This window comes from Dermacentor andersoni, chromosome 1 (assembly GCF_023375885.2).
Source record: "Dermacentor andersoni chromosome 1, qqDerAnde1_hic_scaffold, whole genome shotgun sequence".
In the NCBI taxonomy this organism is placed as follows: Eukaryota; Metazoa; Arthropoda; class Arachnida; order Ixodida; family Ixodidae; genus Dermacentor; species Dermacentor andersoni.
Genome location: NC_092814.1, coordinates 55,711,544 through 55,738,411, shown reverse-complemented (window position 1 = coordinate 55,738,411; position 26,868 = coordinate 55,711,544). Strand labels below are relative to the sequence as shown.

At 47.4% G+C, this 26,868-nt stretch overlaps 1 protein-coding gene across 2 annotated transcripts in view; it reads left to right on the top strand.

The window, feature by feature from the left end:
* The window catches only part of LOC126544599 (Kv channel-interacting protein 4-like), a 617,305-nt gene that overhangs the window by 459,820 nt on the left and 130,617 nt on the right, over positions 1 to 26,868 (top strand). The window contains exon 1 of one of the 2 annotated variants that reach the window (XM_050192022.3): positions 731 to 1,195. The exons of the other annotated variant lie outside the window; for it this stretch is intronic. Within the exon in view, the coding sequence (XP_050047979.1) occupies positions 934 to 1,195 (262 nt within the window). The 5' untranslated portion in view covers positions 731 to 933. Of the gene's footprint in view, positions 1 to 730; positions 1,196 to 26,868 lie in introns of those variants that run through there. 2 annotated transcript variants of the gene reach the window in all.

Genomic DNA, 26,868 nt, shown 5'->3' with positions numbered 1-26,868 from the left:
AGCCACGAGATATTATGTCTGAGTTTTAGGAGCATGCAAATATTCGAAACTTCCGAATACAGAATCGAATATTTCCCTATTCGATTCGGTCTTGGAGTCCAGTACTCACTATTCGTAGATACAAATATATTTCGGATAGTTTTCGAATATTTCAAATCACCAAATGTGCACCATCAAGCACAAAATTGGAACAAGCGTGCCATAAACTTCATCTCGGCAGCCAAAGCAGACATAAAACTATATAAGTTACGTAGTTGAGCACGCTGCGTCGCTCAGAAAGCCAGACGTTTCTGGCTAGGCCGCCATCATTCGCGCCAACCAATGATTCCTCAGTAGGCAGATAAACTGTTTATTTGCTTCTGATGCTCCGTGTGTTTTCGATTCGGCCTCCAAAATTGCTGTTCGTACTACCCTACTGACGTTCCTTAAGTGTGCATTGAATTTCGGTTCGAGCAGTGGGTCACAAGATTGGTGCTCTTATTCATTGCGACACGTATGCAACGTAATAAGGCAACTACAATACGTGGACGTCACACTGAAACTGCATATCAAGCATGTGACATCGTGAACGCGAAAGGAAAGCTCAGAGCAAGCCTTCCAATGCCTGCGAGCGGAACGTCCTCCGTTCGGGACGCTGTCAGCCGCCGCCGCCGCGCAAGCAGCGTGCTCTCTTCCGCCGTTCCCCCCCAAGTGCGCGAACAAGCTCCTCTAACGTCACGCCGGCGCGTGGCTGCGTCGACGTCGTCGGAGCGCGCGCGCGTGCTCCCGCCGGTCACGTGGTGCCCGTGGCCGGCTGGGAGCGAGGCTGGGGGCCCGCGCGCACTCAACAAGTGGGGGCGGCACGCGCGAGTGCGGCGTCGGCAGCAGCGCGGTCCGGGTCTCGCCACAAGCGTCCAGCAGTGTCGCGGGCCGCGCGGGCCGCTCGGCCCCGACATGTACGGCATGGTGTCCTCGCAGTCGGGCGGCAAGGGCCGCTCGATGCGCAGACACCAGCTCTCCAGGCAACGCACCTCGCACTCCCTCGGAGGCGCGCCCTCGGGGGGAAGTCCCCGGGCCACGCCGGGATGCAGCGGCGCCGGACAGCAGACGGCGTCGCCCGCGCGTTCCCTGTCGCACCGGGGCGGACAACACAACGTGTACGGTCGGCTTGTCGGCTTCTTGAAGCACACTTGGACGGGATTCACCATGGCCGTAGGTAAGCATCTGTTGCAGTCGGTGCTCCACAAAGATCGCGCCTGTCATATTGTAGCGTCGCGATTTCAGTGAGCAGTAGAGCTGCATAAATTCACCGAAAAGAAGGGGGGGAAAAAGCACGCAAATAGCAACTGTAACCTATCTTTGATAACGCACTGAACTCAGTCCAGCGAATGTAGAAACATGAGTGCGACGCTCGTGCTATGGTTTGTTGAGACTGCACGACCTGTGAATGAGCGAGGTTGGGACATGTGGGGAAGTTTATGCTGTAAGGAGCCACTATATCGTGAAAACAGACAAACTACTTTTCATGTCTGAGATTTTTGTTTTTTAGAGTTTTGAAGGATTGTATGAATAAGAATTTGCCGTATGGACTTTGCCTTTGATTTGACTGTCATATCTTTGCAATATAAATCTAAGAAAAGAGTAACCACGGGAGGATGTGGCTAGCCAGAAAACAGTGACTACTTTTGTGTCTTTCACCGACTTGAGCATTTTTTGCTTTTTTGTTTTTTTTTTAAATGACAGCTTCTTTCTTTTTATGGTCACAATTATAGGAGAACAACTTTACGCGGTACGAGACGAATCGTGTGGCGAGATTTTTTGCTCAGTCCGCCGTAGGCGATTGCGATTGGTCCAACATAATGTTCCTCCGAATTCCGTCCGTACAAATCGCAGATTGGTGATGTTTTATTAGCTTTGTGCGCGCATCTGTGACGGATAACGGTCGAAAGCTGGCGTCGGCGCAGCGTCTGACCTTGACCCACTGCCGTCGACGCCAGCTTGAAAGCTATAGATGTTGTGAGCGCCATTTGACTCTTGCCTTTACTCCCAACTAATGGCTTTGTTAACTGCTTCTCTTACGCTAGCACATTATAGTAAGTATTACTTTCATCTCGCTTGCTACTTCGTGTGCATGGATTTGTGCATGGCCCGCCACGCGGAGTGCTCCACTTCGGCGGCGTTTTCTCCGCAGCACGGGCAGGTCGTGCAGACGAGAACTGCATGAACGTGTTGTGCAATCGTGTAGGCAGGAAAGTGAACCAGACGTAAAGTAAGCTCAATCCGTTAGGATGACAGAAGCGAAGCGCGGCATGAACATGGCTAGGCCGTTTCAAAAAAAAGTTGTGCAACTCGTTTCGTGTCTGTTGTGTGAACTATATGTTCCCTCCTCGGCTTTTTATAAGCTGTCTTCCTTAGGGCCCGTTTTTTTTCTTCTTCTTCCTTTCTGTCTTTCTTTGTGGCCAAGTTGGCTTTTTCTGCCTTCATCCAGATGACGGCACTGGTCATCTTTCTAACAAAGGCGTAAGGTCTGAATGCGCGCATACGCTAGCGCGTAACAGTTGCACGAGAACGTAATCGACATCTCCCGTGTCTGGCCAAACAAAAGCTGTTCGCGCCAACGGCTACCTTTTAAAATGCCTGTGCCGTCATTATTTTGCATGTAATTTGAGTCGAAACCGGCTTAACAGGTCAGTCGCTCATGTGCACATACGGCGCCAAAAAAAAATTAATAATATTAATAATTAAGAGCGAGCGAGAGCGAAGCTTTAAAACTATCGCAATATATTTTCGTGACTTTCGCGAAAGCGCACAAGAGCTGTTAGTCCTAAAGACATCGCACAAACAAAGGGCACTTTTATGACTCGAACTAAAATTGTTATATACTCCATTTTCTGACACATATTTAAACAGCTTGTCGGTTTTTGGTGTGCAGGGCTCTGGAATGACCCAACTTCATTAGCGAGAATGAACGCAAACGTCAAGTTTGCACATTCGTAATGAAGCAGAATGTAAGCAGGCTTCACTGAAATATTCTGGCCGCAGTTGATAAGAACAAAGGTACCACTTGAACAACTTGAACAGCCGAAAGAAGCACCGTCAAAAGCTTCGAGAGACAAGGCTGCCATGTACAGAAAAAAGAAAGGAGCCATACAGAATGTGACAGCGCGGTCACGCATTTTAGCGAGTTATTTGCATCCAAAAAGGAAGCGAGAATTTTGTTATTCGGAATTACATAGCATGCTAGCCTTCAGGCCTATGTGCATGTAAGCGCTGGGTACATAAGTGCAAAGAACGCAAATACGTGCTTTTAGAAAGATTATTTCGGCTGGCCTCCTTCGAGATCGTAAAGTACGTTCAATAAGCTCCGATAATCGCCGCCGCTTCGCGTTTTTAACGCGCAGCCAGCATTGAACGGGCACGGCAACGGCTTGCCTCACAGTGCAACTGCGACGACCCCGAGAGAGCGATAGGACGAAAAGAACATATTTGCATTTATAGGGGAAGTGATTCTGTTCAAAGTAAGCTGCTATTTTTTTTTCCGCATGTCCTCACCAATATAAATATTTCCGCAATGCATACTTGTGCAAACTCACGGCTTGTGCAAACAATAGGGACAAGGGCTAGTTGCTCCCTTTTTTCTTTCTCTGCTCCCCTTGCCCCCCCCCCCCCCTTTTACTTTTTTTTATTATTGTAGTGTGTAGTCTGCGTGCGTGTGCCATGAGTGATGATATGTGCGCAAATACATTCTCCATTCCATAAAGACTTCGGCTTTTATTTCTTTCCTGACGCGTTCCCCATGTCGTCTATGGCGCTGCTGTTTTCCATAGTAATAGCTTTACCTAAATTATACGCCTGCTCCTCTATAAAAACACGCCATACGCGGAGTTTGTCAAGAAAGAATGAACAAACATTTAATAAACTTTCTTACTTTCAGCCAGCAAGTGGCGCGCCTTCCCTTGAGACGTGTTTGCCAGCATGTGCACTTCAGTGAGGAAGCATTTTTTTTTATTGCAGCTAATATAACAGACCAGGCATAATCACCCTGTAGAGAACGACGATCACTTTTTCTCACTGACGTATTTAAACAGGCTAATTGTTAGTGAGAACGCACTATGCGCGCTCGCATACATCGTGGCAAGATGAGTAACGTGAGTTGGCCCGAAGAGACGCAGAAAGCACAAGATGTCCCTAGTGTGCTCCAAAATGTGCGTGTCCACAGAACATGAGTACTTATGCTTACCGACATAGTGCATATCCAGCCAAGCAAGGACACCCTATGGAGAAAGAAATATAACAATTGAAAAAGTTAAGGCATGCCAGACTGCTTTCATGAACCTACTAAACGTTACGCATATCTCAAAACACTGTGGTCGCACTAACCCGTTTGGAACATGTAGAGAGTTCTCCCGAATGTAAAGAAATGTTGTCATGCAGTATACCTATGTTTCTAACGCAATTATCTGAGCTCATGATATCGATATTCGAGAGTGCTTGCTGTTGGGATAGTTGGTACATCATATTTCATCATGTACCAGTGGAACGGCGACTCCTTGTCGTTGTTTCGTTAGTTTGCGCAGTTTTTGCTCTAAATCCGCACTACTAAACTCCAACTGAGGGAACGCACTCTATGGAACATCGTGTGAGGTCCTTTCGAAAGCATCGCGACAATGTAAATGGTTTACCTCAACTGAATTGCGCGGATGAGCACAACGCAAAATAGAAAGAAGAAAAAACGTTTGGTGAGGTTTAGATCGCATTAAAGAACCATAGACACTCAAAATTAATTAAGTAATCGCCATTACGGCGTACCTTGAAGACCTAGTGCAGCTGTGAAACATTCAAAACGAATAAATCGGCCAACCAACCTAAGTATACATCCTAGCACGGGAACTTGTGAGTTCTTCCGTATTACTCACCTTCCTGCTAGAAAACCAGAGATTTTGTGCCGTTTGTTCTCGAAACGGCGTGCGTCGGCCCCGTTTTTGTATTGTAATATTCTTGATATTTTTCTACAATTGGCTCTATTTTTGTTTGTGTTTGTATGTCCAAACTGGCATCCTTTATTCTTTTTCACCTGAAGAGAAATGGTGACAAACATTTTTGTTTTTTGCTTGTTCTACTTTAAAAGAATACCCGGAGCCGGAGGCGAATCCGAATTCAGGTGCTTTAGCGATCAGTTCAGGACCACTTACCCATGTGCTGTCGTTTTCAATTCTCATGCAAATGCTGGCGACCTCGTCCTTCTGTACTTTGAAAGCTGAACGACTTTTCACATCAAACTTCGAGATGCGACAGTGGCAATTGTTTCACTCTCGAGAATTTCTTTCGTCCCATAAGAACCAGGGAATGGTTCTGTAGAGCCGAAAATGGTGCGAAAGTTCTCCTCTCTATAGGGATCAAATCACAGTGCGCGGAGAAGTCGCGCAAATGGTGAGGCCTTTCCTCCTGGAATATACAAAAACTCAGCCTTTATTATGCCGCAGGCAGTCGGAAAGAATGTATCGACCTGGCCGCCGACTCCGTAGAACGATTTTTGCATCCACCCTCGATGTAAAATTCAAACCCCCGTTGATATATATTTTCTCCTGCTTTCAATATTGCCCTAGTGCGCGTTCCTGTCGAACACTTTGTTTAGTTTGGTTCCCCTGAATGCTGCCTCCCGCCTTTTACTCATTCTATCATCACCTTAAACATCAATGGCTTGCTTACACGAAGATTACTTTCTTATGGTAGCCAAGTAAAATTCACCATTTGTTTTCTCACTAAAAATGTATGCTACAAGAGATACAGTTCACTGCCACCAAAAAGTATCCTTTCGCATTCTGTGGAACATTTACATGCACTTGCGGGCACGTGCGCCTCGTTCAAACGAGATTTAAATTTAAGGCGCAAACGACTGAATGCGACTCAGTGGCTGCACGTGTTCTCCGAGAGTTCGTACATTCCCCACTTCAAGACTTCAGTTTTAAAATATAATTGTTTACTTTCATAAGCCCAAATAAATTACCGCATTCTGGTTCTATCTGGCAAAGACCTTTATGAGGAGCCTCGAAACCTTGAGCTGTGTCCAAACGAACCGCTCGTTTCGCTATGTCCTTCTTCGTGAGGCGCATTCTTGGACTATACTTCACAATATGCGCCTGAGAGCAGCTCTTGTGCATGTTGTCTTTCGATACGCCGCTATGAGAGAGAGAGAGAGAGAGAGAGAGAGAGAGAGAGAGAGAGAGAGAGAGAGAGAGAGATGAAGCGGGAAGGCAGGCAGGTTAACCAGATATTAGTCTCCGGTTTGCTACCCTACACTGGGGTAGGGTGATAGGGGTTAGAAAGAGGACAGAGAGGAAATGCTATAATGTGCACTTCAGTTACACGGAGAAGTTGCGTAACGTGGTGTCTCCAACCTCGTTTCTTGTTTGCTCCGTCTCGCTAGCCTTCTGCCTATCCGCTGCTCTTACATCGCCCACGATAACCACGTGATCAGCGTCCCTACTCGTACCTTCCGGCTCAAGAGCAACGTCAGAGCCTTGTTCTACGTGGAACCGTAGCAGCACGCGATGTAAGCAGTCGATGACCCCGTACACGGCAGCCACGACGCAGAAGGCACATATCTCCTCCACAATCGTGAACAGACAAAATGTCCACAAAACCACCGAGCGTCTCGCGCGCATTGTCCCTTGTGCTTGCCCTTTCAATACCGCGCATATTCTGGCTCGCTCCGTTTGTAGAACCAATCCATAACGCACCTAGAGCGTGTCAGCGAGCACTAATAAAAACGGCGGGCATTCGTGAGCGTGGATTATCGCTCGAAAGCTATTCCTCTCTGCCTGCTCCCATCCTCCTGCATCGAGATAGCGCGTTCTCACAACGCGACATAAAAGCTTCTCCGAGGAAAGCCACCCTCAATAGTGCCGTCGAAAATGGACTCCAGTGTGGCTTACGCAACTATCGTGTTTTCGCGCTCTCTCAGTTGTCGTTCCCTGAGTAACAGGTGCGTTTCGCTGAGTGCACTCACTCTGACATTCGCAAACGCCACCGCTCCACCACCCTCTCTCCTCTAGGGAAAGAAGGGAAATGAAACCGCCGAATTACGGACGGGTGAATAAAAATATCAGCCTTTCAGACAATAGTTATCGCCATCAGCTCTATGAACATGCGCATTGTCATTGGTTCTTTGTGTTAGCTCTGCGCTTGCGCCGCTCGAATAATATGGGCCCTGTACATTGTCCCGCCGCAGACGACGAAATGATGAGATCTAAAAACAAGGATGCACAAAAATAAACCGGCTTCCTGTCACGATATCAAGTACCATTCATTGAAAATTAAACTTTTACTGGCTTTGTTTAAAGATGGATGTGAGCTATGGAAATGCAGGCTGCACAGAGGTACTAGGTTCTGCGGCGGAAAATTGCAGTCATCTAGTAATAATCCAAAACTCATTATTTTTAATTTATGCATCTAAGGCGCTGATTTGTGTCCGAAATTTGAACAGCGCCGTATTCTAACGCAAGTTTATTTTGTTTGATTCTTCAACAAGGATCGCCTTCCAAGACAGTCGTCCCCGGCGACTCAGTTGCGGCTAAAAATCGCCATCTGAGGTGGAATTGTCACCGCAATCTGTCTTATTAGTGTAGTCGAACTCGTCGCGTATTTCGTGCCGGCCAGAAAGCAGGGCCGAGCTGATAACAGATCCTCTATCATGCTCACCTAGCGAAAAGAAGAAACTGCCGCACATATAGCTGCACCGCTATTAGGGATGAACTGCAGAAGCGCACGCAGTGGGGCTGGTTGGTTCATGACCGGAGTGGAAACAGCGCGACATAGCAGAACATGAGGCGCTGTTGTCTGTCCCTTTCTCGCGTCCATTTATTTTGGGCCCTTTCCGTTATTATTACACTATTAGGCTCATCCTTGCGGTGAGATTCTTGCCCCGTAATATATAAAAATAGCTGTACTGGGTGATACAGTTCGGCATGAATATTGCGGAAAGCGAGCCCTGTAGAATACGTCAAACAAGAGGAACTTGTCTTAGGACATGACTGTCACCAAGCCTCCAGTATAAATGCACAATGCAAGCGCTAAAATTAAGGAGTCTGTTACTTCAGCGTATTCACTTTCTGGTCGCAATTTCCCGTATACAATGTTTTCCGCCGAGGAGAATCACGCTTCAATGGAAGCGCATTTCTGTATCTCACGTAGAGCTCATATCAAATTCAAGAAAGTACAACTTTGAAAGCACCGTATGCCTCCATATAAATGTATAATTTTACTGGCACCTGATCAAAGCATCGTGTACTTTAATTCTTTTTCCCCATACCATAGCAAATATCATTAGCGCACGTTGTTTCTGTCTAAATAGATTTAGCTGTAGGGAATCAGTTGGAGAGGTTGGAAACACGTGCCAGTTTAGCAACATTGGAACAAGTCAAGAACAAGAGAACACTCCCTAGTTTTCTTTCCTTTTCTTCTTTTCTTTCTTTTTCTTTTTTTCAAACGTGTTAGCTTATGTCAGCAGGTTTTCCCCTAACAGTCGGCTTAGGCTACAACAATAGCGGGAAGCAGCAGCATCGAGACTGATCCCTATTCCCTGTGTTCTCAAACGTAGGCAATAACTTTACATGTAAAATCTCACTAGTATATGTTAATAAAAGTTTGAAAGTATAAACTTGTATTTTCAGTACTAAATGATTTTATTTTTAAAGGAAAGTGCGAATTTTCGTAATAGAAGTCGCCGTAAGCCAAAAAAGAAGGGTTACTTCACAGTTGGACTATTTTGGGGTTAATATATTATCCGGTACAATGTATTCAATACTTGAAAGAAACAGCGAAGAGAGCCAACTTAATTGACAGCAATTACGTGCACTTTTACGTGGCCCGGCGTTCATTTTTTCGTGTTCTTCTCACATGCCCAAGAGCGACCACATACGGCTCGCCGATGCTCCCCCGCTGTTTGGCCCGTTCGAGAGGAGAGAGAGGCGCGTGTAAGGGAGCATTCCAGAGTGGCAGCTGATTGCCAGTATTGCATTACCGTGCGCCTGCCTGCCCAGCGCTTTCTCTTTTGTTCTCGCGCGCGGCCCCTTTTCGTCAAGCCGCGCTTCTGCAGCTGTAGTCCCACGGCAAGCAAGCGACGCCCCGGGGCTGCCTCGCTTATTTGCCGTAACGTCAAGCTAGCGCCTACAGCTGCCGACGGGCCATTATGGCGCCGAAGGCAGGCCTAGCGGAGAAAAGAGCTACTCCCACGTCGGCTGGGCGGGGTAAACATGGCCGCTGCACTAACGCGTCTTCGGCGGTGACCTGGCGACTGCGTTGGGGCCGTGCAGCGATGATCGATGCGAGAATTCTGTGGTCAAATTGGAATCGTGTTCACGTGTACTAGGCGTGGGTTCACTGCAAGCCCGTTAGCTTTCGAGCACCTTGTTGGACCAAATTAACACAGGCTTGGCATCGTGGTTGGGCATTTGTCCTGGTCGTCTGCCCAATATGGGATTTCCCTTCAGTATCGGCCACGTAGCAGTCGTCATTCTACGGTGGGAGTCCCATTTGCAATACCTTGTTTGAGATCCGGTGCAATCTGATGCGGCGTCATTTACTCGCAATCAGCTGCCCAGCGGAATGACACTGTGCAATCGGTGTGCACAGTCGCTTCTGGTGATGATGTCGGGAACGCCGCGCTCTGGCATGTGTATCAAGTCACGCTAACGCTGCCGAGGGCTGTCGCCATTACGTAATCGATACTTGAAAGGCAAGCGGATATTTTTTTGCGCACCCGGACCAATCGCTCGCGCCTCCCGTGTATGCATTAAGTTGTTCCAATGTGCAGTAATAGCATATCGTGCGATGCGTAGTTCCTTATCAAAACACAGGTTCAGCGGCTTGTACCGCAGCCAGGTCTATAAAGACATGGCTGCGGTACAAGCCGCTGAACGGACCTAAAACACGTGGAGAAGAAAAATTCTGTCGAACCGCGGAGTCACGTTGCCTAACTTGTATGTCGATATTGCAGCCTCCGAAGGCATGGCGATGTGCGGAAGGCACGGCTGAAATGGGCAGGATTTGCGGGAAACCTTAATCTCTTGGAAGATTTACTGGCGGCGTGAAGGAAAACTGTGATTGCAGCGACACCATCACAAGCTAAGTCTTCATTTGGTGCGAAATGCGAAAAGGTGCAGTGAAAGCCGTTTGGCAAGCTGCTTGAAAGCGCAAGCTTGCGCCGTCATTAGACTCTATATGCGCCGTATCAAAATGTTGCCTGGCATTGATTTTTTTTTTTTTCTGATGGCGTTGATGTCTGCAGGATAAACAGGAAATATAAGTGTTTGCAAACCATTTCAGCCGCTTCCAGCTCGCTCCTGCGATTCGCAGTGTTGCTCTGATCTTGCTGTCGTTGGTCCTTATCTATACGAATACGTGCGTCAGAAAAATGACTCTCGCTAATTCCGATGATCCTGCAAATATAAATTTACAGTGAAGCTCAAGACATGTGCGCGGTTTTTCGAAGTGTTTCTATGCGTTTACGACCATTCGTGCTATATTTTTGTGTCCATTCAGAGCTGCTCTTCTTTTTCAAGGAAAAAAATAATGGCACTTATAGGCGGTCTGCGTCTTAACGCGCTGAAACGCTGCATTTGTCATACTTAGCGGCATAACTGTAGTCAAACTATAGAGGCATGAGGTGCACTCGTCTCTTTCTTTTTTTTTTTTTCGTGTGTATATGTGTGTGTGTGTGTGTACGTGTATGTGTACGTGCGTGCGTGCGTGCGCGTAAAGTAGATAACTATAGGAATAGGAATATGCTAGTACTGTCGGTGCTAGCAGTCGCCCATCATACGCGGCTGATGCGTAACGGGAAAGACGCGTGACGCGTGACGTAAAGCGTGTATCACGCATTGGGTCACACCGCGTAGTTTTACGTTGCACTTTGTTGTTTGACGTGATGTGTGTTAGGAATAGTGCAGCACCATCAAGCCGGTTTAGCGGCAAAACAGGCCATCCGGTTATTCGATTCACCCGTTATGCGAATTCGAAAACCGTATAAGCGGGAGTAATCCGTTATGCTGCCTGGTATTTCGGTTATAATATCCGGATGTTCGGGTATCCGGTTTTTGTCTACTGGTACGGACATTCCTTGAGTACCTGTAATCGGTGGCACGAATGTCGAAGTAGAAATCAAGGAATTACTCCCAGCGTATGTCAACACTGCGCGTGTGCTTGAGCAGCCTGCTTTTCAAAGCCACGCGCAGAGCGAATGCTGCCTGGATACATTTGTTGCTGTCCTCACGTTCACGTCAGCACTAGCATTCCTCAACACACCGCTACCATTGCTTACAGTGATGTGGCGTCCCCCGTCTCCATTATTCTCCCTGTTATGGAGGCACCCGTGATGGAAACAGAGCCTGAGTGCACGGTTCATTTCGTTGAAAACCGTTCGTACAGAGATATGTACCAGCACTTGTCTATGAACTGGGACGCCTATCAGAGATCGGTGTATGCCCGCCCGACGGCATCATTTCTCGATCCCAGGTAGGGTTCCTGTATACGTTTCCCGCAGGGAGCAGAGTTGCGCATAGGTCCGGCATTATGTTCTAGCTATGCAGTGAAGCCACTCCTCGCCCGTGCAGAAGGCAAATGCCGAGCGGTGTTCCATTTGCCTTTTTGTCTGCTGGCCACCAGCTGCATGCGGCATTGTTCGAAAGTGCCGGGCAAGATGACACTTTTTAATGCCGGCTATGGTCGAACCACCGGCGTAGCCGGAGGGGAGTAGTGTCCCAACCTTCTGAAATTTTTAGTTTGTATGTACATGTATACACACACGAACGTGCATGTAGGGCGTAGGACCCCCCTCCATCCCCTTAAATAAAATCCTGACTACGCCCCTGGCTCGAACAGCTCAAACGTTTGCGTACAAACCCGCAGTATCTTGCAACAAAAAGCGATGCAATGTTTTTCAGCATGCATATGAAGTTTTCTCGCCGAGGCCGGAAGGGAAGAAATGTTTTAAAGGATGTTTAAAGAAAACTTCATACACGTAAGATGGGGAATTATGTGAGCGCATTTTGGCTGCCGAAACCAGCCGATTAATGATCGTCGCCAAGCGAAATATCGTTACTGCAGTTACGTCAATGACCGTTAATGGAGCGTCATTTATCACTAACCTCACTAACCGTCGTTCACAGCAGCTGCGCCTTTTCGATATATGCGGTGCAGACACTTAGATTTAAACGCATTTCAAATGTTTCACATGCGCACATTTTATGCGCAGCTTTTTTTACGATTCATTCATACCGCAGACTAAGCAGCTGCTTCGTATCAGCAAACTTGCAAGTGAAAAAAAGATTCAAGATGCAGGAGTTTCTAGATCAAATTTATTTCGCACAAGGGAATGGATGACCAATGGCTGCTGGCAGCAGGGCATGAGTGCTGGTTCTTGGAGCCGTGGGAGGCAGAATTCCAAGCAAGTGGAAAGGCAAACAAGCTATTAAGGGTAACAACAGCGTATTTTTATTGCACTAATCACACCAAGATGACAAACTTGCAGAGTAATTATTCACACATTGCAGACTGTAATGTGAGAACACATTTTTCTAGATCTATTACTGTAACACAGCGCTTATTAAGCATACAGACAGAATTTTATATTCCTCATATCGACTAAGGCCGATCTAACAAGCAATACGTTGAGGGCGGTAAATGCTGAAGCTATCACAGCTGTCTAATAAGCGCGAGCGCGCGAGATTTTCGCTTTCTACGCAAAAATGAACATTAGCACATCATTCAACGCTACATGAAAATTACAACGCCCACAAAAAATAAAATAAAAACAGAAGAGAGAAATAACAGGGTGCAGCGGGCGAATTGTACCTGCTAGTATTTACACTGTTTTGAACGCACTGTTCGAGACCCGCGCAGTCAGCACAATCGTACAAGCAACGCAGCGAATCGGGCGAATTGGCAAGTTAACATTCTTAGCGTATATGTGAAGCGCGACACAGGCGTGTCGTTCATTCTTCGTCCCGCGTCTGTGTCGCGCTGCACATATACGCCAAGAATCGTTCAAAAAGTGTACAAACTCTCGTGCCAGGCGTACGTATCTGGGCGTTAAAAGTGGTGATACTCGGGTTAAATGTTGCTTTAGTGTAAACAAGGCGAACGCACCTCGCATATCCTGGTCCCTTTCGGAGCCGGCCGGTCTCGGTCCGTACGCAGTAGCCATATACCAGTCGCCGGCGCGCATCTGTCCGTTCGCACGGCACCGCGTAAGAAGCTTTGCCACCTTCCGTGCTGTTTGTGCAGTTTGGCACGCTGCGCCCCGTCATACTGGAATACAAGTGTCACTACGATGTGTTTCGTATCGCTTCACAAAGGTCCTTGACTTAATCTCGTTGAATACCGTACCTGCGACCCGCAGCCGATGAATGCAACGCATTAGCACGCTCGACGGTCCGCTAATTGTAATGTCGATGGCACTGACGGACACGACGGGTAGGCGTCGCGCGCGTAAAGTTGGCTTCGAAGCGGCATCGGTTGAACATTTGACGTCATTTTGCGCCACGTGGTACCGCTCGGCGAATAGCGATGCGAGCGGCGCCGGTAAAGTTATGCGCAACTCTGCTCCCTGCGGGAGCATATACAGGTACACTAATCCCAGGTACTAAGGCCTTCATTTGAGGAGCCAGGCAGGCTATATAAGAGGCATGCTCAACAACATGGCGCCTCCAGTTGATGAAAGATGGGCGGGCACTAGAGCCAGGCTGTCGCGCATATCTCTCCGAGCTCCAGCCATGGGACATACATAAGTTGAAGGCACTGAAATGGCGGAATACCCACTAGTTCAACCAAATACCCCAGCTATATTAGTGCAACTTGCAAAAAAGTAATAATAATAATAAATAAATAAATGAATAAATAAATAAATAAAATAGCGTGCGCATCAAAGCCTCATCCAAAAGCTCACGATGAATAAACGCGAACGCTCACTGACCAAGAACTAAACAACTTTTAGTGAAAAAAATAAATAAATAAAAGGATGTTCCGGCTCCCCCACGGGAGCCTTGTCCACAGATGTTCACACAAGTGAACAATGCTGCCTTACGGGAGCCGAAATCTCTTTTTAATTTTGTCATGTTTTCTTTTTTCTTTTTTTAGTTCTTGTATGGTGTTCGCTTTTATTCATCATGCCTCTTCCCGATCAGACTGGATTCCGTCATACCCTGGATTTCATCCAGAAACTCACAGCGCATAACTACAACTGCATTAAAGTAGGCGCTAAAAGAAGTTGCTTCTAGCGGGAAATGTCAGTTCCCTCGTATTTTTGGCTGTAAGAGGGAGTGTTTGGACATCTAAAATGCGCAAGCGAAGATAATGAATCGATGTTTCTTATGATGTCTAGCAGCTTACCAGTGCCTTTCCCAGTGCAATTATTAGTTTACCAGGCTCGGACGGCTTACATTTTTTCTTTAGTCGGGCATTTGTGTACACTGCGCAATCTATTTCACGCGAGCTATATTTTGGCCTTTGAAGCCACTTCTGTGGCTTTCTTTCCTTAACTTCCTGCATCTTTATGAATACGATAAAGAAACGAACGAATTTATGTTCTTTTTGTCTTTTCTTTCTTTTTTTTTTTTGCAACATGCTTCGGTTAACTTATCTTAAAATGTTTTTTTTTCCCCGTGATACCTGTCTTTTACGCACGAGTTACATTTTTCGTCGCTAACCATTCATTACGTCCACTTTAAGGTTTTTGTTTCTTGGTTTTTATTTGTTTTCTTTTTCTTTCAGGCGAAAGCCTTAGGTGCCGAGGTTGCAATGGCTCATTCCTAAAAAACGCGTCGTCTAGTCGGGTGGTACAAAAATTCAGAGTCATTCCAACCTGTGAAGGTGGATTGCCAGCGGAGCTGTATATGTGGTGATAAATATGTTGATAATAAATATGATGATTGAAAATAAAAGACATACCACAATTAATTTCGTTTCTTCACGATTCTTTTCTGATTTATTAAATCGAATACTCAATGCTTTCTTTTTACTTTTAACCTTCTTTTGTTTGCTTTATTGGATTTATTATTTGGTCACCAAGGTGACTATCGCTTTATGATTGCTATGATATATGGCCAGTGGCTCTGTGAAGACACTGGAAGGGTTCTTGGCTAATGTGATGTCTATACCCGACCGATGACGCATCATGGGCACACTGATCTTTGTGTAACACTGAATGCCGAACCTTTCCAAAAGAAACGCCACGAACCGCTTTCCAGCCTAGACACCTCTATGTTAAAATCAGCCACAATTGCGATGTGAATAGAGTCGGTAGGGCTGATCCAACCAAAGGTGCCTACGCTTGACGTCTGCGGCACCATCTTCGTCCGTACCACGTGCTGCCCGCCGTCGCCGCGTACATTCCCGCTTCTGTTCACGACGGTGTTCTTCGTAGGCGCGCTGGGCTTCCGCAGTCCTCACTCGTACGGACCCGCCGTGGTTGCTCAGTGGCTATGGTGTTGGGCTGCTGAGCACGAGGTCGCGGGATCGAATCCCGGCCACGGCGGCCGCATTTCGATGGGGGCGAAATGCGAAAACACCCGTGTGCTTAGATTTAGGTGCACGTTAAAGAACCCCAGGTGGTCGAAATTTCCGGAGTCCTCCACGACGGCGTGCCTCATAATCAGAAAATGGTTTTGGCACGTAAAACTCCATAATTTCATTCGTACGCGGCCTATACCATTGCACGGATGGAGGGGAACCGAGATAAAGTTATGTGGTTTGCCTATAGAGCCCATGGCGTCAAGCCGCAATCCATACTAAACAGTGCCTATTCCGGTTTTACTTTTTTTTTTATTACGATATTTTTTTATCCCAATATGTTTTGACATTTATCGCGATTAAACGCAGCTGGAGCATACCCGGTGATGCGCTTTTGCTTTATGCCTTGGCTATTTCAGCTCTGGGTTGGCGGCCATCTTTTTTTTCCTACGCACACAAACCGCGATAACCTAGCCTATAACAGTTCCGCTGTAAAAATATCATCAGCAATGGCTCGTACCGCCATAAGCAAGCAAAAAATGCAATGGCTCATACCCCCTTTAGGCAGAGGCTACAAGAGCTCAGCAAAGTGAGGCGAACAGTGCGTACATTCATTGAAATCGCGCATACAACACACAGACCAGCATACGTTTCAATAAAGAACAAGCTCAAAACAAGCATCCGAACCATCAATAAAGCATTACATCCCCCCCCCCCCCCCCCCCCCGGAAGTACGCTGCGGACGAGGATGCTCGCTAAGCGAGGGAAGAGGTGCGACGTGCAAAGCGGCGGGAGCAAGGCGTTCGGCCGCGAAGGCTGCTTTCCCCTGCTGAGAGGATGCAACGCAAAGTAGATGATAAACGTCGTTGGCGCGAGTCTGTCCCCGCTATACGAGTGCGCGAAGCCGCAGCTTAGCGTCGAGAGGAGGCCGAAGCTCGCAGACAACGGCTTGCCACACGTTTACTTCAGAATGCGGCCCGTTATGTCTCGCAAGAAGTCTGACCCCTCCGATCGTATACCTTATGCATTACCAAGTGTGCATCAGGCTTTCGCCTTCACGTGTTACAGGAGCCTAACATGTTGACGAGCTATTTATTTATTTATTTATTTATCTATTTATTTAGAATTTATTAGTCCGACTGCCAACATATATAATCATTTAGTTTGTCCCATTATGTGAGTACAAGTCGGAAATGTGTCGACCCTATTACTTCACCCGCTTCGTCTTCATTTTCAGCAATCTTTTCGGCCACATCGACATCCTTGTCTTTAAATACGATCATGGGGTCATTGTTCCCCTCTTCAGCCTTCGTCCATTTCCCTCGTCTATTGTCTCCATGCCATGGTTGTTCGCTATATCCACGAAGCTGCGTCCTTCGAGCACAAGGACTATAGCCCACGGTTGTCAACGATCCGCGCATTATAGGATGACTTCCAAGTCAGTTAACGAGACATTGGGAATTAATTTTCTCTTCCACGAGAGCATACTGATGGCATTCAGTTTGCCGTTGTCGCCCGTGTGTCCCATATCGACACTGTCTGATATGGCTTTTATACTTATAATTGTCTGCACGCAAAGGTCAAACCGCGCAAAGGTCACGGACGAAGACGAAGGTCTCGGGCCACGCCTGGATTACGTTGCGCGTACTGATTCTTTCTCAATCTCTCCGGGCAGCTTGGCTAACGCCTTTTTGCTAGTAACTGCGTCGCTCGCGATTCCGTAAGTTTGCGCAACTCCTTCCGTACGCCAGTGAGGTGCGCAGGGCAGCCGCGGCCCCCCGCGCCGCTCGCAGTTGTGTGCAGCACGCTGGGTGAGCGGTGCGGCTCTCTGTCACTGCCGCTTCCCGCTAATGGCATTGATCCGCGCGGACAGGCACGAGCTGCCCGCGACGCGCATCCCGATCTCGGGCTGCCCTTCCTCGCGCGCTGCTCGCGGAGACGATGCCCGCTCTTGTTTACACTGGAATTCGGCGGCCGCTGGCCAGTGTTTGCTGCCGCCGCTGCTCCTTCGCTCTGACGGTGCGCAGGCATTTCGGCCAGTGCGGACTTCTCTTCCGCCGGCCCATTTCTGTCGCTGTCAGTCCTGGACGCCCCGTTGCTGCGGCCAGCTCGCTTTGTCTGTTCCCGCCACTTCTGCCCGCCGCAGCTCTTGTCCCGTGTGTTTGCGCCTGGCCGATTTACTGTCCTCGAACGCAAGCCGCAATCCCGTGAATACTGAGGTGCACCTATCGCAGAAAACTGGCAGCAGCGGCGGTCTCCGCTTTAGCTGTTTCTTGTCGTTTTCCTCTTACATCAGATGCATCCAGTACTTTCGAGAAACTGAATTAATGCTGTAGTGATTCTCTGTACACTCAGTTAAGCTTTATTTGATCACACATCATTCCCTAATGCAGTAAATCAATCAATCACTCAGTCGATCAATCATTCAAGCCAAAAGTAATACAGCATTTCCTCCATCTCGTATATATATCAACACAGACAAGTAATGCAGAATTAACGCCTTTTCGTGTGTATTCTCTTTTTCCGATTGACCTCACTTTTTTTTTTCATTTACTTTTGTGTGCGCATCACTGTGCCGTGGAACACAGCATGCACTTAAAGAGCGGCCTTAATTGCATATTGCGCAGCGCGATGATCACACTTCTGAGCGCATCCGGTTAGTATGAATTTCATCCCGTCTGTAGCGGCCCTAGGTATGGCGTTAGTTCAGTGGCTTTTTTTCTCTCTCTCTCATCACTAATAACTACAATATTCTTCTGGTTGTCACAAAGATGATACCGATCAATGCAAGAAATCACGATCCATCAGTAGATCCAAATCATGATCCATCAGTAGATCCCATGCTGGTTCTTATATCTATTCAGTGTACTAGTGAAGCTGCTGTACTGAAGTTCTACATAAGTTCTACACGCAAACAAAAGAGAGAGAGAGAGAGTGTGTATGGAATATGAAGGTGAAATAAGAATGTCTTGCAAAATTTCCATTGCCTTCGCTGGCTTTAGGCAGCCTCTAGCATCGTGAAATACAGGAGTTATCGGAGATAATATAGAACTCGTACAGCAGAATAAAAGTTATATAAGCATGCAGGAAAGCACGCGCACAAACATGTCTGCAGTTGCCACGTTAACAATAACTTTTAAATTAGTGTTCGCCATACCAGCTGACAAACAAAATAAATAACGGTATCGTCATTGCTTCCTTTATTTTTCTATTTTACTTTAATACAGGCTGACAAAGCTAACTGTACTGAATGCAGCACCTGTGCCGAGATTATTGCGCCCCCGCAAAGGGCCCGAGGCGATCAAAATTAATCCATAGCCTTCGGCAACTATACGCCGCATAGTCCGGGGATGCTGTAGAGCCAATCGATCGCAACGTTGGGGAAGCAAGGCTCACCTGTCACTTTTTTGCGGTCAGTATATTACTCGGCGCGCATAGACCTGCGAAGTTCCGCGAGGAAGAAGCGCGCGCTGGCTCTGTCTTCCGCGTTCAGTCAACCTCCTCAGAAGAGTGGCTCGGGAGCACTTGGCTCCAGAAGCCTATTAATCTTTGCCAAAAAGCCTCGACTCGGCATGCGAGATATACGTCGACTCGAGACAGGTGCCTTCCACGGCGCGTGGTATTGGAGGCAGGCAATAAAGAAGGCGGCGCGGGGGCGGCCGCCGAACGCAGCCGCCAATAGAGCGCGCGCCCCATTCCGTCGGGCGCACAGCCGAAAGTCGTCGGGGACATCTTCCCATGCAGCGCGCATCTGCGGTCGGCCGCAATCGTTCGCAGCTGACAGCGACGTCCGCCGATAAAAAGGCCAGGGGCGCACCCCCCTCCGGTCGATTGGAGCCGAGCTAGCTGTCTCGCCGCCGTCGCCACGTTCAACCAACCTCGCCGGGCCACAGTTGGGTGCAGCGCCTCCACCGCTACGGGAAGGCTGATGGATCAGGCTCAATTAAGGCGCGCCGCACACGACGTGGGCGCCCAGGCACCTCCGGACGCTCCTTGACCAGCGACAAAAGGGCTCGCGAAAGAAAAGAAAAAATAACTTTCGTAAAAAAGAACGAGAAAACGGAGCGTAAGCATTAAATGTAATTAATTATCCAGGGGCGAAAACAGAGGGAGGATGTGCTAAGAATGCGACAGTCCAACTCTGACTCATGCATTGCTTCAGCGACGCAAAAGGCACTCGGCGCGTATGTGTAAAATTTAGTGGTGCCATCGTGCACACTGTGGAAATCCTTTTCTGGCGACAGTTGAGACGCACTTAGCGTGCATAATACAGGGAGCCGAATTTCTCTTCATAGCTGACTCCCGTTTTCTCGGCTGGTTGACACCAGACCGCTCCTCTTGTTTGATCCCCGCAGGCGTCTAAGTTTTTCCGGCGTCACTGTTGATTAAAAAAAATACTAAGATCGAAAGTTAGATTGCAATAAAGGCCTGCCATGCTCAAAACACGAGGGCGCTCGTGCGACTGCCATTTTCAAACGACGCCTCGCTCGCTTCATTAATGTTTCACCGCTCTTTGCTCAAAGAGCGGGAGCTCCTTCGTTTGCTTTAAATAGTTTTCGACTTCTTTGTTTCTTTCTCTCTTTCTTTTGTTCTTTCCTTCCTTCTTTCTTTCTTTCCTTCTTTCTTTCCACAGGCGCTGACTTTTTAGAACACTCTTTTCTTAAGTAAAGCTTTACTCCATTCGGCCCGGACTTTTTATCCGAAGAGTTGTGTTGACCAGCGCGCATTACCTCATGGCTGCCACGAGATATTTCGCGGTTTAATTCCGCAAAGTAGACTCCAAGGACGACGCAACGATATAGGATCATGACTTGAGAACGCACTCTGGCCGCCGTGTTTACCGCCCCGCGATGACAGAAAAAAAAAAAAGCAGCTACGTAGAAGTATCAATAACCGTTGAGGAAGAAGGGTAAGTCACTGTATATAAAAGGAAACGCTACCCGCGACGCCTAGGATGGAATGTGTTTTACAACAACAGCAGTCTTGTCAAGAAGCATTGTATGTCCTTCGCCGAAGAGTCCGTCTCCAGTGCTCGTCCTGTTTGTTCCTCTTTTTTTTTGTGTCGTGTAGCCTGCGCTGTTCTTGTGCCATGTACAATATACAGCGTATACCAAGTGGCCCAGTTTTCATTTCTATTACTGAGTGCGTCTTCACTGGAAGAGAGACAAATGGCGTATGCATCTACCTGATAACTTGGTACTGTATCTTATGATACCTATGGTATCTTAGGAACTGCAGCTCAGTGTCCTTCAAACGCACTTTGAATCTACAACGGAAAAATTCGACCACTATACCGTTCATTGGAGTAGTTGGTATAGCACACTTGTAAATGAGTAAGTGAAAAAAAAATACAGGTACATAGCGTCATATACTCAGCTCTGTGTATACTGCCCTGTGTAGCTGTCCTCCTCGTATTTCGTGTGCTGCTCAGTGTCCATGACCAAGAAACCCAAGAAAGGGCATGAGCGTGTGTGCGTGCACGCGATTCTGCTTGTTGTGGGGAGTAATGAACCGAGGATAAGGTGTACAAAGAGAACTAGTTTCAGCGTGAAGGTGTCCACTAAAGACAAGTTTGTGGGTTCGAACAATTTTTCTCTCGTTGGTTATAGGTATCCTTTGATGCTTTACATTGCTGCAATGGCAGATGGAGACTGCTCGTCGCAGTATTGCATTCTTCGCGACTGCTTTTCGTGCGCACATCCTCTAGGCCGAGCAGCAGTCGTATGAAACGCTCTTGTTTTCTTGCCGTTTTCTTTCACGCAGTCAAGCGAAATCTCTTTGCCGCTGCTGAGCGTGCATGAATAATTGTGGACAGCGACCCGCACACTCACGCTCCTCGTCTTCCCGAGTGGCGCGAAGCGGCGGCGCGTTTCTCGCGAGATGTTGTGGACGATCGGGCTCGCTCAGGGAGCGGGATGCGCAGCCGCATGTGGAGCCCAGCGCGATTCACCCGCCACCCCGGGAGGTGAATATTTTACGGGCACTAGCAATATTTGTCTAAAGTCGCCCAAGTTTTATTTCGCTGTATCTGGGCCCGCGTGGTGTTTCGCTACGTCGGGCTTCACGGTTTTAAATTCTTTATAACAGTCGCACATAGGCCCCGAGCTCTGGGGGCAAAGAAGTCCTTGCGCTCCCCGGAGGAAAACGGAGCAACGCAGCGACTCCCCCCACCCTCCCCCCGCCCCCCGCGAAGCGCGGCATTCCGTGTGCGGCACGACACCGCGCAGTGTATAGGGAATACAAGATCGCGCCCGTTAGTGTACCTCCAGAAGCCTTCGAAATGCCATGCCCCACACCGAGACTTGCTGCCGCAGCTTTCGGTGAACCTGACAGTGACCTCGTTTCCCGCATGTCAGCACTTGCTAAAAATAGAAGAGCGTTAGTGAATAAATAAGAAAAGCGCGCTTCTCTCTCTCTCTCTTTCTCGACGTCCTGACAGCATGTGCGTTTACAGCCCAAGTGCCAGCTTCTAATGTTGTTACCTGAATCAGCTAGAGGGCATCGTTAATCATCGTCAACCACGTCAACCACACGTTCAGAATGGAGAGGGGTCCAAAAATCCACAACAGCCTCTTTTTAATTAATTTATTACTAGCGATGGAGGCTAGAAGATTCCCCATCCAAGCGACATCATGCACTGAATCTAAAATATCGAGGGATGCGGCAGTACTGCGAGCTTCTCAACGTTTTCGCAAGCAGCGTTCCCTTCTGTGTTTCATCACACACGTTTAGGACATGAAAAGAAAAAATAAGCATTTACATGACCGCGCCGCTTATCACGCCGCGCTTGCACATACGCATGCACGCCATCGAACTGCGGGCGGTTTGCGGCGCCAAGCGCTAGTGGACCACAAGATCTTACACAATAAGCGGCAGTGACGGGCGCGCGTGAGCCCGGCGAGCAAAGGCTAACTTGCAGTATTGGTAAGTACCGAAAATCCGAGTCGCTGAGTGTATTCCTTTCGCCGCGTGTCTGTTCTTCGCGAATGACAAATATGAATCCGGTATTCCTGCAACGAGCCTTTTTTTGCTTTGTGTTTTAGTCGGTGGCTGGCCACCGCTTTTCGCCATACGCGATCGCCCTGTGATGCAACGACTGTCGGTGGGATCCTTGCAATTTTTAAAAGGGCGTGGTTGGAATATAGCTTGTGCACTGTGAATAGCGCTATCAGTGAAATAATGGCTGTGGCCACGATGCCAGACAGCTCTGTGCTCAGTACGAAGTCAAAATTTAACAGCTATCAGTGCTTTTAAAAGTAAAGCCGAGAAGTGACATTTGTGGAGGGGTATTACAGCTGCAACAAATAAACATGACAAAGGATTAATGGCTGAACGTTAGTTAGCTTCATGCGCTTCACAACTACGCGGTGTTACATTGTAGCATCTTTAATTTGAAGCATCCTCGCGTGGGTGATGAGACACCAGCAGGGGAAAAAAATGAAGAAACGAGGACTTTGCCTCAGCAGAGTCCACGCATGAAGTGGAACACGTGTTTTTTAACGTCCGGCTGTCTGGAACTTGAATGGGCTCAGAGATGTCACTTTTTCTTCGCTTTCGTAATGCTGGGTGTGCCCAGACTTTCGTCTGACAGGCCCCCAATATAAAATATTCCGTCTACCTGCACCAGCGACGCTGACTATCCACCTACATTCGTCGAAGTGCCGATCCTGCGTTCCTAACCAAAAACCTCCCCTGCCCCTCTTCCCCACTCCCCCTGTTTTTTTTTCTTCTTCTATTATTTTACCAGTTAGCCACTGCACAGAGGCTAGCTGTATAGCTGTATACCTGTCACGTTTAAGTAGCATAATGCTAACCATGATCGTGATATCATCAACTAGATAGTGTTGATACTAAAGCTCCACGAATGCGTCACAAGAGCTACCTGTCGAAAACGCAAAGCTTTTTGCTCGTAAGAGCGGTTTTTCATTGGCCGGCCTCCTTGGCTCTTGACTGGTTGGCACTGGATCATCACGAGTGGTTATCTGCTCTTGCAAATAGTTCAAGCGCAAGAACAATTTTCTTTTTTTTTTTAATCTGGGTCCGCGTGACCTGTTTGGTTTATGAAACTACCACATACTGAGATGACGTTCCTTTCTGTCTTTGCTGCTGCTTCTCTTTTTTTTTTTTTTTTGCCCCAAACAAGTAGGAAGTGTCCTTTAGGACATTGACGTCCTCGAGAGAACACTTAGATGGGCCATCAGCTGATTAAATACTTCTCGGAGACTGCATTCCCAATGCTATAGAGTCCCGCGGGCCGTGTTTTGTAAGCACTCTTTTGCTCCGAATCCCACCCATTTTTTTTAATTATACATACTCCGCCGAGTGGATCACTCCGGCGACAGCCAAAGCGCGGCTTCCTCCGAGCCAATGACGAAGGACGAGAAAACAAAACCGCTACCAAATAGCAGTCGCTAGTTCTGGTGTTCAGCGCAGGCTAGCTATGACGCTTGTGAGTGCACTAAAAGCCTCACTGCCTCATTGCCTCATTTCTTGTCTCTCAGTGCATTTTGTTAGCCTAAAATTGGTGTGGCAGAACCAAATAAGAAAAGCCTCTTGGAGAAAGTTCTATTTGTCTGCTTCGACTCCACTATAGTTTGCGAGCGAATATACACTGGATGTAACATTAACGCTAGCCAAACTGCGTCTTTTCCTTTCCGTTTTTTTTTTTTTTTCCTGTCTCATTCGGAACAGTAGTTCTTGATTTACGCACACGAAGCACAATTCCGAATAGATTTTTATCGTGTTCGCGCGATCTCGCGATTGCTCTTTCTAAGTTGCTTTTAAATCGAGCAATTACAGAAGTACAAAAAAAAAATGAAAAACACGCAAATGGCGGCCGGGGACAAGACACGCGACCAGCAGGAAGAGCCCTGAAACTTGTCTCCGTTGAAAGGCTCGCGGGGCCATTATGCAGATTGGGCATTCTCTTACGGCGAGTCTTCCCAAGGGGAAGAAAGAAGAAAAAGCGAAAAGTCGGCCAGAGTCTGTTCTAGACCGAGGGGAATTAACATAAGCAGCCTCGCCGGAGAGCGGCCGCCTAGCTTTGGCAAACATTTTTACACTATCGAAACGTTTGCGAGATTCCGGCGCACTGAGGATGTTGGTCTATCCGCCTTGATTTTTTTTTCTCGCTCTTTTTTCTCTGCGTTTAATTCTTCCTGCGACTATTTCCTTCGCTGGTACCGTGGGCCGGCATGGTCTCTGTATCTTGTTTTCGCATCTGATTTTGCCGGCTGGGACGTGCCTAAAAAAAAAAGCAAACATGGTTTAACGTCCACGATTTCTGGTGCAGATCTTTGGGGCGACACTGAGAATAATGGCCACACAGAAAAACTCGGAACAACGAAGCTGCTTTCCAGCCCGGATGGCTTCGATTTGCTTGGTGATCCGGCGGTTCCTGCAGAATAAAGCAGCCGGGGCTTGCTGTATCGGGCACGGATAAGAATGAAAATGCTGAAACGCTGCACACATTCACAGATGAGCAACCATGTTTTCTCGGAGCATGTATGCTAAGGACTTCCTGCGTCTGCATGGCGGGGCGCATATCTGATTGCATAATGAAAACATTCATGCTCGGATTAAAAGTTTTCAAGCACTCGGAATTCGAGATACAAGCGATTCAAGAGCGACTGGGTGACAGCCGGATCGCCGTTATTTGCTACGCACTCTGCGAAAAGTGGAGCGTCGTCACAGAGCCGATTCGGCCCCTCAATGTCGGTGAGTGCAACAACGGGCCGCGTTCAATGCCGCCTCTTGAAAAATATTACATCCGGGGCGGGGCGTCGAAAGTTAAGTTTACGCAGATTATGCTTTCAAGCGCTATGTCACCGACGTGACCGACAGTCACTGCAGCGGCGTTGTTTTTCTTAGTGATCATAACTTGCAAGAATAAATTTTCCAAACGCACAATTATACAACCAAAAACGATAAATAATCGTTCATTGCGGATTTATGTATTTATTTAACAAGGAATGAAAGGTCGTTGGTAGCGAGTCCCTTTTGTAGACGTCTTTTGAGAAAAAGCGCAAGCCTGTTTCGAAGTATTTGGCATCAAACAATGGTGTCAATCCGCCTCGTTTTGCGAACAGACGAGCAGCGAACTCCGGCGCAACACCACTTAAAGGGACTCTGTCTACCGCTCGGAACATCTCCTTGGATCATGGTGGGAACTAGGCGATGATGTGTCATATATATATATATATATATATATATATATATATATATATATATATTAATTTGGCTCTGAAAGTGGTGCAAGAATGACATGTGACGCCGCTCGACAGAGAAACATCCGTATACCCTCATGTGACCAACAATCCGCTCAGGGAGAGTTATTTTCCTTCCATACAGTATTGTGTTGCCTGAAATTTTATGTTATGCTTTTCTGCAAACTTTTATTTGCGTGAGAGGGCGATTTCTTTGATTTCCCGCTAGCGCGTGTTGAAATGTGGCGCCGCTTAGTGCAAGCTAATGGAGTCATGGTGAACGGAGTGATGTGCTTCTCCGTGGCCTCCGAGATTGCCATTGCGTGTAGTAATCGGTGTTGTCGGCGTTTTAGTTTTAAACGGACACTAAAGGCAAGTATTAAGCCAAGCTAAAGTGATGTGTTAGTTCTGGAGAACGTCTAAGGCGTCAACATGATCACGAACAGATCTTTAGTAATCGAGAAATTGATCTAAATGCAGGACACGATCATACACTCCCCCGGGACATTCAAGTACTAGCCCGATTGCGAAAGCGCTCCTCATAATTCTGTCACTAGTACTTTACCACTGATAATAAAAAGATCATTGTATTGCATTATAAGACGAAAGAAAAATGCTACTTGTCAAGTTCTATTTGATTGTTACAAGAAATAATTTATTGATGTTACCCTTGACAACGACGCGGGCGGTCGCAAGGTTTCGTTTTCGCTCGACTATATGTCGCCCGCGCTTTCGCGCTTCAGTAGTGCTGGTTATTGCTGGCTCGCGAAACTCGTACAAACGGCAAGTAGCAAAGATTGCCACGTCCCTGTGAGGTCATGAGATCACGAAGTGTACGCACGTATCTCCTTTCGGTATTTTTCTCTCTTTCTCTCTCTCTTATTATTATTCGCTGTGGAATTTAAGAAAGCTAAACCACTGTGAATGACAGTACGGTAGCAGGATCGTCACGCTGTTTCATACGAGGTTATCTTTATCGCCTTTGCACGTTTACGAGCACGACAGTGATGCGACAAAATTGTAATTATTTGAGTAGCTAAAATCATTACGTTGTTTTATTGCAGCTAATAGTGCCCACTGTGTTGCGTCAAGCTAACAACGCCACACTGAAGAGCGAAAAGAAATAACAGCTATCTTTAAACGCAGTGTTACGACGTCCTGTGTCTAGAGAGTGCCG